This window comes from Cynocephalus volans, chromosome 15 (genome assembly GCF_027409185.1).
Source record: "Cynocephalus volans isolate mCynVol1 chromosome 15, mCynVol1.pri, whole genome shotgun sequence".
In the NCBI taxonomy this organism is placed as follows: domain Eukaryota; kingdom Metazoa; phylum Chordata; class Mammalia; order Dermoptera; family Cynocephalidae; genus Cynocephalus; species Cynocephalus volans.
The window spans coordinates 77,357,131-77,373,036 of NC_084474.1; the positions used below are offsets into that span (position 1 = coordinate 77,357,131).

The 15,906-nt window shown below is 43.8% G+C and overlaps 1 protein-coding gene across 1 annotated transcript in view; it reads right to left on the reverse strand.

The window, feature by feature from the left end:
- FBXO32 (F-box protein 32) overlaps positions 1-15,906 on the reverse strand; it is a 32,616-nt gene that overhangs the window by 3,150 nt on the left and 13,560 nt on the right. The window contains exons 5-6 of the mRNA XM_063080145.1: positions 6,182-6,275; positions 5,176-5,360 (exon numbers count right to left, since the gene is read on the reverse strand). Coding sequence (XP_062936215.1) covers positions 5,176-5,360; positions 6,182-6,275 — 279 coding nt within the window. The remainder of the gene's footprint in view (positions 1-5,175; positions 5,361-6,181; positions 6,276-15,906) is intronic.

Sequence of the window (15,906 nt, forward strand, 5' to 3'; positions counted from 1 at the left end):
GTGCGTGTAGTGTGGTGTGTGTGTGTGTATGGTATGTGGTGTGTTTATGTGTGTTGTGCTGTGTTGTATGAGTGTAGTGTATGTGTGTGTATGTGGTATGTGCACGTGTGTGGTATGCATGTGTGGTGTGTGTGTGTGTGTATGGTATGTGGTGTGTGTGTGTGTGTTGTGTTGTATGTGTGTAGTGTATGTGGTGTGTGTATGTGTGTGGTATGTGTGTGTATGTGGTATGTGCACGTGTGTGGTATGCATGTGTGGTGTGTGTGTGTGTGTATGGTATGTGGTGTGTGTGTGTGTGTTGTGTTGTATGTGTGTAGTGTATGTGGTGTGTGTATGTGTGTGGTATGTGTGTGTATGTGGTATGTGCACGTGTGTGGTATGCATGTGTGGTGTGTGTGTGTGTGTATGGTATGTGGTGTGTGTGTGTGTGTTGTGTTGTATGTGTGTAGTGTATGTGGTGTGTGTATGTGTGTGGTATGTGTGTGTATGTGGTTTGTGCACGTGTGTGGTGTGTGTGTGTACAGTGGGGATGGCTGGCCCAGGACCCTTTGGCCTAAGCTCCACCATCCATTGAGGCATTTGTATTCAAACCCAGGGATCCACAGAACATTCTCCAGGAGGTTCTACCACATCCCTGAATTTATATTTAAGTTCCTTATTGTTTTAAATTTTGGTGAGGCCATGATACCTCAGCCAGACCGACATCGTTGAAGGCAGAGTCTAATTTTGTATCCCTTACAGACTAGCCCAGCACAACTTTTTGGAGTGCCTACATGGCCTGGTGCTGGAGTGGCTACCATGAGCTCTTTAGGCTGGTGAGAGACCCAGAAAAATAAGCAAGTAATCATAGAACATGGTAAGTGCTGTCACAGAGGGAAGCACAGAGTGCTGTGGGGACAGTCTGTACACAGGAGGTCCTCCATAATACTGGCTGATGTGTCTTGAACAGCAACAGGGTGCTGCCATCTGGATAAGAAGTCAACTAACCACCTGGGACTGTGGTTCCTTGTCCTTCCCATGCTAGTTCTGAATGAGCTCTTGATTCTGGACAACTGACATTTTTAGCTTAATGTTCTGTTACCCCTGAGAGGTCACAGGGAAAAAAAAAAAAAAAAGGGATGAAGAAACCAGCTCAGGGGAAAATATCCCGGGAATGGGTATCAATTTCCCTCCTCAAATTCTTAGGGAATTAAATTCTGTATGAAGCATAGCAAAACCCAAACACAAAAGGGATTCCAGGGGGACACTGTCTCAGCAATTTGCTCCTGTGTTTCCTGCACATCGTGGGAAGGTGGGCAGTGTTGAGCGGTGTTGGGTAGGTTGGACTATTGAGAAAAATGGGAGGTGGCATGAGAAACACATCAGACAGACAAGCCGCAGATCGGGATCCCAGGGACCCTTGGGAAGTCTGGGTCCATTTCCCCATGTCCAAAATGGATGGGTTTAGAAGGCTCTGAAGATCCCTTCCAGGTCTAACAATCTCAGGCTCGGGGCCACTTTAGCCTCTGATTTCATCAGAAATATCTATGACTAGACAATTTATATTTCTCAGTTCCACCTCAGGCTGCTGGGCTGACCTCTCAACCGTTTGTAAAATTCAGATCTTTGCCTGACCACAGAGGCCCTAGACCTATTTGTCATTTATCATCTGCTGCTGATCATATGAGCTAATAAAACTGCCATGAGATTTTCTTTTTGTTTCCAGCACTTCAAAGCCTCTACTTTTTTGGTTAAAACTCCCAGGCCAATTATTACATTAACTCCTATTAAAGGCAAGTCCACTTGGCAGAGTTCACTCTGTCAAATTTTCAAACCTGAACTTTTCCAAAATCCTTGCCCAGACCCCATACTGAGCTCTTCCTTCTGATAAACAGTTAACTGCTTGTATGCCTCCTTTGCAAATGTAAACATGTAAAAGAAAAATAAGTCACTCTTGCTTGTCCAATCAAACATTTGGCTAAAATCCATTTATGTCTATTGTGCCCACCCCTCCCCCACACATGCTTCCCACAGCACACTGTAATTATATTTGATTCCTCCCCCTACACATTAGTTCTCTTATTTTTTTTTCTTCATCCTTTATGATGTTAATTATTTTTGCCAATTAAAATTGGCTCTGTAAAATTAGATATGAAAATTTCAAAGGAAAGCAAGATTATATGCTAGGGAGATACTGCTAGAACTTTGGCAAATAGAAAACATTTACTATAAAAGTCACCTTAATATTTTCATGTAATAACATACTTCTCTTTGGGCCAAACTGTTAAAAAGTAAGTTTTAAAATGTAGTCCAGACCGAAGTAATTAAGTTCCCTCTCTCTATCTCTCTCATCTCTGTCCTCTGGAGAGTTGGGCATTGGTGTGAAAAGCTCTTCAGGGCTTTGTGGGTTCCAGCACAGACAGCTCTCAGAATAATGTAGCTCAGAGCCAAGGAGGGTTGGGACAGAGGACATGAGGGAGAAGGGTATCACGGTTAAAAGCTCAGCCTCTGCAGACAGGCCTGGGTTCAATCCCCAGCCACATTCTACCAGTCGTGAGGCCCTGGCCAAATTATTCTCGACTACTCAGTCTGATTTTTCTCATTTATAAAATGAGGAAAAGCATATGTTACAGTGTTGCTGGGTAGAGCGGATATGAGATAATGCACAGAAGTACTTAGTGCAGTGCCCAATAAATATTAACTATTATAATGACTCCTACTTACAATTATTCACTAGATGAGTTAATTAATACACATAAAGGACAGAGAAGAGTGTCTGTACAGAGAAAGCCCTTAATAATAACAACAGTCACCAAATTTATAATACTATGCATCAGGCACTGTTCCAACTGCTTTCTATGGATTAACATATTAAATCTTACACTAGGGCTATGAGGTAGGCATTACTGTCCCTATTTGCTAAATGAGGAAAGTGAGATATGGAGAGATTGGATAACTTGTCCCCTATCCTGGTCATCATCGTCCATAATACAGGGCAATAGTTTCCAATTGTGTTCCTTTGAACATGCAACAAATATTTCAGGCAAGCGGTGGGAGGGGACTTCCCTTCAACCATTCCTTCATTCAGCTAAAATTTACTGACTGCCTCCTGCTCTGTGCCAGGGACAGAGAATAAGACGGGCAATGTCCTTTCTTGGATGGAGACAGAAAAGTGCATGCCCATGAGATAATTTCAGATCATAACAGCTGTTCTGAAGAAGGTGATGTGATAGTGGCTCCGATAGATTTGATGGTCAGGGAAGGCCGCGAGCTGAAAAGCCCCAAGGTAGGACCATGCTCAGAGGGTACAGAGAATAGCTTGGTTTGGCTGGAGCGCCTTGAGCAGATGAGATGAACTTCAGTGTTTGATCTCTTCTGCATGGGATTTCATTGGATTAAAAAGTTTTTTTAAAAAAAGCTAGATCATTGGATAAATAGTTGGAAGAAAGCTGGGTTGAAAAAAAGTTTGGAAACCCTGATGTTAAGCAAGCTTTGCCATTTTTGGAATAAGGAATCCAGGACTCTTGCCTCAGCTCTGGCCCTCACTGCTGTGTAATGCTGGGAAAGTCAGTAGGTTTCTCTGGTCCCCACCCCACAAAGGGTAATAGCAGCTACAATGGCTACCTCCCAAGAGTGTTTGGGGATCAATGAAGGGGAACTCCAAGGAAGGGAGTCCAGGGAAGTTCAAGGTACGGGGCCAGCTGTGGCCAACGGGGCTCCTACGAGGTGGGCAGAGGGAAGAGTCAAGCTCAGGGTAAGTGTGACCATCTAAATGGGGTTCCAAAATTTCTGGAGGGAAGATGCTCTTGAGACAAATGGGACTTGCTCATTTATGACACTGGCTGGGTAATTCTTTCCTGGGCTTAGACAAAATGGTATTAAGTCCAGGTCACAGAGAATGCCAGAAATCAGACAGAAAGTGCAAGTGGGTTTTCTGTGAGAGATAAGCTAGGAATTTGGGTCTCAAATTCACATTGTCAAACTATGCCTACATCTGAGAGATGAGAATTAGGTAAATTACTAGAATGAGTCAGGTCAACGTTCATAACAAATACTCACGTTCTCTTAAAATAATCAAATAGTTGAGATAGTTTTGAAAGATGACTTGCACTTGTGCTCTGCTCTGTGCACGCGTGTGTGTACATGGGTGTGCCTGTGTGTGTGGGCGTGTGGGGGTGGGTGCTGTAGCTTAAGTGGCTTGAAGGAAGTCACATAACTCTGAGGTTTCTAATTATTCCCTGTTTCAGAGCTTAAGAAACTAAGGCGCAGAGAGGTCATTAGCAGTAAAGTCAAGGACATGCATTTTAAAAACTTCATAGGGTAAAATAGTTATTTAAAAGAGGTCAAAGAGATTTCTACGGGCTACCTTCTCCCGATATGGGGCAGTCCCTTTATCAGCCCGGGCCCCGGAAACCACTGAAGACAGCCACGGTCAGTGATTAGATAAGTAAGCAACGTGCTACATGAGCCACTCGAGTGTCTCTGTCCATTAGCGAGCCCCAAGAGATTATACCAGTATCCTTCCCACATTTTTTGTGTTCCTTAGTCCTCCTGTTCGCCATTAAGAGGACAAGAACTGAGAGCCAAGTTATGTTTTCAAAGCCAAAAGAAACTACTGATACAGACAGCCACGCTTCGCTGGTAACCCAGGGCTTCCCCCATCCCGCCACTTGCAGTGAGAATCACTGCTCATCTTCCTGCATGTATGTTCACCGTCTTTCATCAAAGGCTTCCTTTGTTATATAACTACCAAGAATCGAAACTAGAATTTTAAGTTGCTGGTACCAGTTCTCCGAGCCACTGCCTTCACGGCTCTCTTGTCTTCAAGGCAGCATCCTGAAGCTGCAAACAACCCATTTTTTTAAATGAGGAAACGGGCAAAGAGAGATCTCTGAACCCCACCAAAGATTTCAGCAGGATTGCCAGCATCTCCCCAAAAGGCAGGTTTCCAGTTTTCCCATGATGCTTCAGTGGGCTGTCACCTTTCACATTACTTTGCTCTTGTTTCGCCCAGTTCTCCCCACCCTTCCTGTATCAGGAAGTTTCCCGGCCCACCCTCAGCAGCGGGATCAAGCATCACATCAGAACAGACCACAGTCTCTCACCACTAGGGTGGATGTAAAGTCCTGGTGAGGCCATCCAGCATCTCTGCAGAGCAAACAACGGCTGGGCTGGGGCTGGGGAGTTCCCGCTTACCCTGGTAATCTGGATGTTGTTCAGCTGCTGCTGCCAGTGTAGAATTGTCTCCATTCGATATACCCACATGTTAATGTTCCCGACTAGCACAGACTTGCCGACTCTTTGGACCAGTGTACATAGGGATGTGTAGAGGGTCTGGAGTAGTTCCCTTATTAGTCTAATGTTTTGCTGGTCTTCAAGGACTTGTGTGGGGAAGAAAAAAACAATCAGAGTTATGATACTGAAACACCCTGTCTTTTATAAGTGAGCTTTTCTTCTCCATTTTGCTCATGTTACCCGGGCACTGCCTCTGGGGACATGGTTTTCTTTCTTGCCAGTGTTTACTCTACACTTGGCCAATCTCCTGCACTTGAGGTTAACGGGTAGAATTTCCACGATGTAGGTCCCCCTTTGTTCTCTTCCTTTGTTTTCTATAAAGCCCCTTTCTTTTTCATGGTCCCACCAGCACCAATGTCTCACCTGATCAGAAAGCCATTTCTTTTGCCCAGCAGTGACATCCCTTTTAGATAGTCATGGAAAGAGCACAGTTCCCAGGGTTAGGATCTTGGGTTCTAATCCTGTCTGGCTGGCTTTCTGTGTGATTATGGACAAATCACTTCTCATGACCCTTAGTTTTCTCATGTGTACAGTGAGTCAGTTGAACTAGATACCTAAGGTGACTTCCAGTTCAAATAGTCTATGAATCTATTCACCTTTGCACACTGCTTAATTTTCAAGGAATCTGAAGGCTCAGTAGCCAAGGTTGGGACAAGTGTCTACACTGAGGAGCTTATAGCGGGGCACATGCATGATCCCAAAGAAAGGACAGGAGGGTGATGGTCTTGTCCTTTGCCATGGGCATGAGGTATACCTCTTTCTGAAAAGGAATCTGGCACCTCTGAAATGCAGGTGGAGTTATTCATTTCCATCCACTCTCATTCCTTTAAATCTAATGACATGTCCACTCTATTGGAAAATCCATCTGTGCATCCATGCCTATAAAAAGGGGTGAGAAACAGCTCACCTTTCAGTACCACTTTTTCCAAAATGTTCATGAAGTTCTTTTGGGCGATGCCACTCAGGGATGTGAGCTGTGACTTTGCTATCAGTTCCAACAGCTGTGGATAAAAATAGAAGTTGCCAGGCTCAGAATACAGAGATATTTTTCTCCTCTAATCTTCACTTTTGAGTCACATGACACGTAGATACAGACTGACGGGGAAAGAGAAATGGCAGGCAGGGCCACAGTGCAATAAAAAGCAGATGCTCAAAGCAAAAGACAAATGGGGCTAATTCAAAACCCAGGAATCAGGCTGAATATTTCATTGCTTTTTCTCTTTTAAATATAGAGAGTTTGGCTTCAGCCAGGACTAATCCAATCTACTTGTCCTACTTGGGCAAGTGAAATTGAAGGGAACAAAACCTCCCGTGATCTGCGAATGTCTGGGTTCTGCATAACCACCCCCCATGGGAATTCTTCTGCCCCCACTTGAACTTCTTCCCCCCCCACCCCCCGACACTGACTGCTCTCAAGGCACCTACAGCTCATGTTCACAACCACGTGCACTTTCTGAACAAGTGATGATTCTCATCCACATATCTCCTGCTTATGCAACATTCAATAAACATGTCTATTAATTAGCTTCTCTCATTGCACTTAACTTTCTGATGCCAATCACAAGAAGAGAGAGAAACTCAGGGATGTGTGGTATATTCACTTAACTCTACTTAGAGGCAGTGATGTCTCTGTGGCTAAGAACTAGGATCCTTGTAGCTCTTAGTCTTGGGTTCAGGTCTTGATTTGACCACTTAGCTCTGTGATTATGAGCAAGTTACTACATTTTTTTGGTACCCCAGTTTCTTCATCTTTACCAACAGCCTTTAGAGTTGACAAGCTTGTTCTGAGCTTTAAATGAGAGAATGCAAGTAAAGCCCTTTGCATTGTGCCTGGCACAAATCAGGTGCCACATAAAGGTTTGTTTGTTTGTTGAAGTATGGCCCATTCCTACAACCCCCATTAGGGCCAAAAAAAAAGAAAAGTAACTGAAGCTGGTATTCTTAGTCTAATCTTTCTTTCCTTCTACAGCAAAATTCTTTACAGATGTGGCAAGATTTAAAAAGCAAATCAAAAATTCTATTGCTGAAAAAGAAACTTTGGACTGGAAAGGGTTTAGACATAATCTAGTTTAACCTGCTTAACGGATGAGCAAAGTGAGGCTCAAGAGACTAACCTGTACAAACCCCTCCACAACTAGTGACAGGACTCAGCAGAGTCCTTCTCAACACAGGGAAACGAAAGGGCACGCTTTGTGCTTTCAAAGAGTTACCAAACAAAGAGGTTGATAGAAAGTGAAAATAATTAATTTCATCAGAACCTACCATGCGCCCAAGTAAAACTAACTAGACTTAGTAAAGTAGACTTAGCAAATCAAGACCCTTCCTTTATATGAAATCTGGAATCTCTGCTCCTAGGAGACTTTTTTTTTTTTTTTAAAGATGACCGGTATGGGGATCTTAACCCTTGACTTGGTGTTATCAGCACCACGCTCTCCCGAGTGAGCCACGGGCCGGCCCTTTCTAGGAGACTTTTTAAGAGAGTTTCATCTCCTGGCCAGGCCCTGGCCCAACTTCATTTCAGGTTAATAAATACTGAGTATGACACTGTGTTGGGTGCTGGAATCAAGGCTGAGTGAAGAGGCAAGTGAAATATTAAAAACTGTGTTGCAGAGGAGAACTGAAACTTTTTGGACCAATGCCCCAGGCAATTCAGGGTACCTCTGCTTCCAAGGCATTTACTTAAAAATTTTGTCCCTGTGGAGCTCTTTAGGAGCCTGTCAAACCGCACACAGACTTTTAATTTCCTGAACATAATTTTACTTTAAATTGAGGGAAAATAAAAAGAACCCCTGAAACCAGAACCCCTTTTCTGCCTGGCTTTATGTATCTTTCACACATGCAGGGAAAGATGCGGCCACCTGACTGGGAGGAGGCGGTGAGGCTGGTTTGTTACAATTAGCACTGGGGATCTGAGGTTGGAAGTTAGGAGCTGACGGAGTGTCTGCAAAGAGAGGTGAGAAATCAAAACACCAGTAGAGGCCACGTCCATGGGTGCTGACCACACCGAATGCTCTCTGCTTGTCTGGTTTAGCTCTGCCACCAACCAGCATGTGACAGTCAAGAGAGGAATGAAAATGGCACAAAGGGACTGGCTAAACTTTTCATTTATCTCCCTGACCAACAGCAAGATTCAGAAGGCTGGGCCGCTGGTCTATTAATACCCTGAGCCTCACATGCCCAGCACAAAGCAAGATGAAAGAAAACAAAAGCGGTAGGCTGTGTGCTGTGACTCATCACTGGGTGGGAGGTGGGTCAAGGGGGTAGGAGGAGGGCAGGCAGAGCTGGGCCTGAAACCCATCCAAAACCCGGGTTCCATGTGACCACCATCTCACGAGGGTGTCAGTTTTAATCTTGTCTAAAAATGCACCAATCACAAGGACAAGAAAACTTTCAAGGCTGTGACTGTGCATTTGAGGGGAAACAAAATGCCTTGGGTCTGGCTGACATGATCCTCTTTGATTTAGGAGGAGGAGGAGGGATAGAGCAGCAAAAATTTGTCAACCGATGGCAGAATGACATGTCAATTATACTCTGTTTCATCCTGTCTCAAGAGAAAGTCCCCTTTGTCCCTGCCAGGCAGCTGGGGAGTCAGGAGAGAGAACCCTGGAATAGGAGAAGACCTGGATTCCCTAGTTGGGTGACCTTTACAACTGTCACTCATTTAGCAAGTATTTTCTGAGTGTCCACTCTGTCCTAGCATTGTGGTAGGTGACAGGGATATGACAATAAAGACAATGATCCCCAGACTCATGGAGTTTACTGTCTAATCTAGGGTGTAAGTCACTTAATCTTTCCAAACCCCAGTTTCTTCACTTCTAAAATGGAAATAAAAAGACTACCTACTTCACAGGATTGTTATGAGAAATAAGTGAGAGAAATATATAAAAATCCACTGTAAACACCAAATATAAGGCATTCTTAGTATAAGGTATTCTTTCTTCCCCTTCCAAACCCCAGTCTTTTAGTGAAATTTAAAGTTGGCATCAGGGGTTGGCAAACTTTTTCTGTAAAGGGCCAGATTGTAAATGTTTTAATGTTTGTGGGCCATACAGGCTCTGCAGCAAGTGCTCAGCCCTGCTGTTATAGAGCAAAAGTACCCACAGACAATATGTAAATGAATGGGCATGGGTGTATTCTAATAAAATGGTATTTACAAAAGCAGGGGGAGGGCCAGTTTTGGCCCCCAGGCCATAGTTTGGGAACTTCTGGTACATATCACAGAGTTTAAGAGTGAGGGCTCCAGGGTCAAACTGCCTGCTTCAGTTTCCCATAGGTCAAATATGCATCATAATTGTACCTACTTCAGAGTTGCTGTGAAGATGAAATGTGTTCATAAAGTACTCATACCAGTGCCTGGTATAAAGAATTATATTCAATAAACCATTATCATTAGCTTTTATCATAATACAGAGAGCATTACCCGTTAAAATTACGAGGCAGGAAAGAGTGAATTAACAGGGTGAAGTACAGCTAGTTCAAAGACTTTCAGAATCCCTGTACTTCAATTGTATGTGCAACCAAATGCTTAAATGCTTTCAAATTTTAGTATTCCTTTCTGTCATTTTTATTATGATCGTGATATATTTAATAGCTCTCTATCAGTGGATCAAAGGTGATGTTGACACATTTCATGACTTGCAGAGTTGCATCTACCATGAAACCTTATGTTGCTGACAATAATGGGTGTTTACAACGTGCCAGTGACTGTGCTAAGCACTTCACATGCATAATCTTGTTTAATCTTCAACGGCAATCTCATGAGCTAGGCTCCTCATTTGATAAATGAGGTTTGGAGGCCCAGAGAAGTTAAGTCTCACCTAAAGACACCAGAAGTAGCAAATGATGGATCCACGACTTGAGTCCAGATGTGAGGAACACGTATTTTGATACCTTAAGGACTTCAATTTGTCAAGGCTAATCAACTTTGCATCTAAGGCCAAATTTGACTCAAAAAATAGTAGCAATACCATGTATTGTTATGTTCTGGGGAAATAGAATCTGGAAATTTTATGCAATATTATGACGTGACTTGTAGTCAGCTTTTAACATTAAGGGAGAAACAATACCCAGAAAGTGTTAACAGCACATTTGGGATGTGTCAATTGCTTTGGGTAAACCATGAAGTTTTCTTTCCCTATCGCATAACTCTACAGGCACAGAACCACTAGGTAGTGTTGGGTGGAACTAGCAGGAAAGAGGACAGAATTTGTTAATTTTACTTCTGTGTGAAGAGAGCTGTGTGCCTAGGGGCGTAGGTTTGTATCTAGCAATTTTATATGGATTCTTTGCCCCTAGTCACAAGAGGAAAGAGTGCAGAGGAAGATGTCTTCTTTGGAAGTGGCTGTTTATTTTCTGCTGGGCAAATTTTAGCTGAAGTGCCAGTGACTTGTGACTGTGTTTAAGGAGGGGCAGGAGGGAGGAGGCAAAGAAGGAGGGGTTCTCAGTTCCTCCAGAATTCCATGGTGTCATTACTCTGTGGGCAGTGTGGGCACCTGGCATAATCTGTGTGACAAATTGGGCACTGACAGCAATGGTTCTGAGCTACTGGAGGAGGAGACGGTGGTCACTGCATGCTGGAACCACATCCTGCCCTTTAGCTTTAGCTCATGCTTGTTTTGAAGACAAGGAGCAGAAGAAAAATCGAGTTGCAAGCAATGCCATATAGCAAATCTCAGAGCGAGCATCAACCGGTTTGAGGTGGTGTGTGCAAGATGAATGGGCAGAAGTGATTCCCTCCGCCCTCACTTCACTTGCATAAAAAGCAGGTTTCTTATTTTCTCTTCCCTTCGGTTCATGCTAGCACAGCATTCATAGTTTTGAAAATACATCAGTTCACGTCTCTGCTAAATCCTCCAATGGCTTTCCTTTGCACTTAGGAAAAAGCCCAGACTCCTTACCATGACTGGCAAGGCTCTCCCTGATCTGGTCCCTGCTCCTTTTCCAGCTTCATTTTGCACAGTGTTTCCTAAACTTATTCTGCTCTGGCTACACAGCCCAATTTTTATTCTGGGAACAAGCCAAGCTCATTCCTACTTCTGGGCCTTTGTCCTGTGCACATCTTCACATGCTCAGCTCCATCCCATCTCTCAGGTCTCAGCTCAAATGCCACCTGCCTGGAACCCAGAGAGACCTTCCCTGACCACCCTATATGAAAACCTCCCAATAGCCATCTTTACCTTCTATGGTTTCATTGTTCTTTGTTGTTCCATCTATGTGTATCTAAAATGATCTTGTTTGCTTACTTGCTGATTGTCTAATTAGGATGTACGAGTAAACCTCAACATAGCAGCGGTTTTTTGGTTTACCACACTGCCCCCAGCCTGGCACATTAGGTGCTCAACTAACTATTTGTTTTATAGTACATTTGTCTTTTAGAATCAAACAGTGTTATAGCTGGAAGGAGCACAGGACACAGTTTACCAAATTCCCTCCTGTTATAGATAAGACAGCTGATGATGGTTGCATGACACAATCAACGTCAATAGCAGACCGTCTGGACTCTCCGGCTGGTATTCATATGGGGTCTGGTCCCAGACCCATGCTTCAGGAGCAGCACTTGGGCCTTGGAGTAAATTACTTACAATGCAAACATATCTCAAACACTTCCCAGGAGGGCAAGCAACCTGAGATCTAGAGGGATGTTGAATAATTGGGCTTTTAGAACCATCAGCAAAAATAGCAGCTCCCCCCCTGCCTGTTAGCTTAAAAGGAGAAAACCACACTGAGGTGAACAATGAGGCTGTTGCCCAAGCATACTCTGTCTTGCAGAGAATATTGTTAAAAACATAATTTATCCCCAAATTCCTCCATCTGCAATGAAAGTGGGGTGATATAGCTTGAAATATACATCTGATTGGAAAATCTGCCACAGTTATCAAAGGCAGGAAAGAGTCCCAGCCCCAAGAAGCCCTGCCAAGTCTCACGTGCTCAATACCCAAGCTGGATGCCCAAAGGAAGATTATGTCTTTTGCAATAAACCCTTGGTTACATCAGGCAGTGCCTCTCCCTGCACAGAGCACCGTGTACTTCCAGGACCCTTATTTACTCAACGGATAACACAGATGAAAAACCTGGAAAGTTTTGTCCTGACTTTGAGCTTGAACACTGACAGGTTGGAAGAGGAAAAATTTCAGTGACATTAATAATCTTCGGGTATGTCAAGACTGGGTAAATATTATTTGCAAGTGAAACATCTCTCTAACCGAGGGAGACAAAATAAGAAGGAGGGCCAAGTTTACATGAATTACTTGTATTCTCAGCTGAGAGAAACTTGCCTCTTCATCTTTCATCTATCCCAGTTACTTTTGAACTTATAATGGCACCCTATTCCCTGTTTCATCAATCTGTGATCCTGCTTAAACCATGCTCCCCATCTATCCAGCACCCCCTACCCTAACTGAAAATTCTATAAGGCTGCGTGTCATGTTGCCTTTGGCCTCTGACCCACCAGCACCCACCTGCACTTCTGTTTTTTCCCATCCCCAGGTTTCTGCTCATGCCATTTGTCCCTGCAAAGCCTTCCACCTTCCTCTCCATCTGTCCAAATCCTGGCCATCCTTTAAGGAAGAAGAAACTCAGGGTCTATCTCTTCCAAGAAGCCACCTGCAATGCTCCCAGACAGTACCAAATTCAACATGCTGCTTAAGGGATTGTGCCTTGCCCTCCAAAATAGCCTGGAAGCACCTGACAAGCAGGGGCCAGGTCTTAGATGAGTCTCAGGTGGCTATGGCAATACTGCTTATATGGGCTTAATACAGAAATACCTGTTTAGGGATTCAAAAGCGTTCACTGGAAGCAATGTGCTATGTGTGGGGACCTAGCAGGAGGATTCTGTTGCCATTGGAGACCTCGTCCTTTAGTGGACTTGAGACGCCTTTGAATTCTAGGTCACAGATACTCAGAGTACAGTGTCAAATACTCTCAGGGACATCCTTCCTTGGATGGAAAAAGTACTTAGAACTCAGCTCACCTGTCCAATTTGGCATATCCTCCTGTATAATAAGCACCTGACTTAGCCTAGAAACCTAAGTAGAATTTTAATATAAAATATATTTCTAGGCCTGTGGTGGTATGTTTAGATTCTGATCACTCAAGAAAAAAATTATACAAAATGGGCACACTTTTGATCTAGTGGTCTCTAAAGTGGGATGAGAAAGAAAGAAAATCAGGAAGAAAAATAATAAAAGTCTCAATATTTTATTTAATCTTTAATTTTCTATTTTTATGTTTGCTAATGCCCATAATGAGGTCCCTAAAGGTGATGATGATAGTAACAGCAACAACTACTGCACCCATCAAGTGCTCCCCAGGGACCAGGCACTGTTCCAACACATTTTACATGTTTAAATTCAGATTAGTTCTCACAGTAACACTATGGGGTAAACACCATTATTAGCACCTTTTACAGGTATATGATTTACAAATGAATTTATGAATACACATAGATTGAGAGTGCACGCTGTTAGGAGTTCATGGTCAAAAACACCACTGCTCTAGTCTCTTGGTTTCCCTCACTGCTGTGGGTACCCCTCCCACTTCTGCAAGCACCCCATACTTCTGTGCTTGTGTGGGCACCTCCCACTTCTTTATACAGCCCCATTTCTGCATATGCCTCTTCCAATTCTGGGGCCATGCCCCATCTGTGAGTGTTCCCCACTTCTGTGGGCACTTGGATGCTTGCAGGATCTGTCTGCCTAAATGCATATTATGACTGCTGAGGCCAGATGTTCTGAGAGATACAGACTTTCTCCTGTAAAATCACTCGCAGCCTAATCAGAATTTGCTGGAGGACCCACCCTGTGTCTTCAGTATTAATGCGCCCAGTTGACTATCACAATTTGCAGTCATTTCTGCGAGTCATTTTCTAACGGGCTCTGCTCTGTTGACTTTGTGGCTGTTGCAGTGGCTGGCCTCTGTACCCCCATCCCAGATACTACTAGTTTTAAGACTCAGGTGGCTGAGGCCACTCCCCATCAGAGGAAGGCCACCGCATGTGTGCAGCACCAAATCAATCCAAGGTCTTTGTGGCAGAGGAACCCACATGAAGGGCCAGGCTGCTCAAGCACATCATCATGACCTAGGAGGGACTTGGCAATAGCATGCTCTTAATTTCAGGCATTGGGTTTAAATTTGAGTCATTGTGCCATATTTTAGCCTTTTGTTTGCCAAACCGCCAGTCAACTTAAACTAAAACGTTTTCAATAAATGCTTTCAGGGGTGGTAGGAATGCAGTAACTTGCTGGGAACATTCCAATGGACTTGGGGTGTTAATGCAGAAAAAATAAGAATGTGCACGGGTCTAGGCTGTGATGCTGTGCTGCAGAAGGACAGAGACAGTGGGGTTGCAGCTTTATTTGTCCTTCCTGATCCAATAGCATATATGGTCAGTTTACTCAAAACAGGAAATTGGGACTCAAGTTGTCCATGACCTCCCTGGGCAGATGATGGCAGTTATAGTTGGTCTTATTCTCATCCCACAGAGAGAGCTGGGAGTGACCAGATCAAAGGTCATGCTGGCATTAAGGCCCTTTCCCATGAGTGAGAGATAACATATGCAAATGTTTCAGTGACAGTAATGGGCAAGCTCCATTCTGCATTTGACCATCCAAGCAATTTAGTGGAGGGGAAAGAGCTCTGGACCAGCAGTCAGAGAACCAGGCTTAGATCCTGCCTTGACCCCGCATCCCTTTCTGGCTAGGTGACCTTTTGCAAATCACTCAGTTCCCTGGCCTCTGCTTCCTCATCTCTAAAATGGGTTAACAAAATCTGCCACTGTACAGCCTGTCTGTGCTTATCAAAGGAGTAAATGCATAGGGATAGAATTAGACTGCAAAGTGACAGACTCATAATTTAATGGCCAATGGCATATGGGAATGCCAGAAGCCATTAGAAGTCAGGACTTTCTAAAACACTGCTTTGCCAATGTGCTCTGTTCCTTGTCTCCCCCTGCCACACCAATGGCTCCTTTCTGCTTCCCAGATAATGTCCTATTAAATAGCCTCCTCTAAAGTCTGTCCACTCTCCTTTTCCAGCCATATTTAAATGAACAATCATTACCGACATTTATGGACTTCTTACACATGTGATCAAAGTATTGTAAGCTACTTATTTCATTTAGTCCTCGCCATAGCTCTGAGAGGGGTGTTACAATCACCATTTCCATTTTACAGATGGGTGCGTGAAGCTTGTCCAAAATAGTATATGAGGGTACTTCAAAAAGTTCATGGAAAATTAGAATTAAAAGATAACACAAATCTTTCCATGAACTTTTTGAAGATGCCTCGTGTAACTACCATGTGGCAACACCCTTAGATGATCCTATTTCTAATGTGCACTAAGCTACTTTCGTCCAGACTGAATGTTCTACTCACTGGTCTCTGCACAGACCTGAGACCTGCCTGCCTCGATCCAGTCTCCCTGAATTCTGCCCCTATTCAAGACTAGTTCAAACCCCACCTTCTCCCTGAAGTCTTTCTTGAATATCCTGCCCACAGTGAGTCTACTTTCTGAAACTTTATAGCCTGTCCGGCTCTAAAACATCTGGTAATTTTCAAATTCTGTCTCATGGCATCAGGGCATCCCTCTTTTAATGCATATTGCTCAACTCACCAATGAGACTGTACAGCAGGGGTC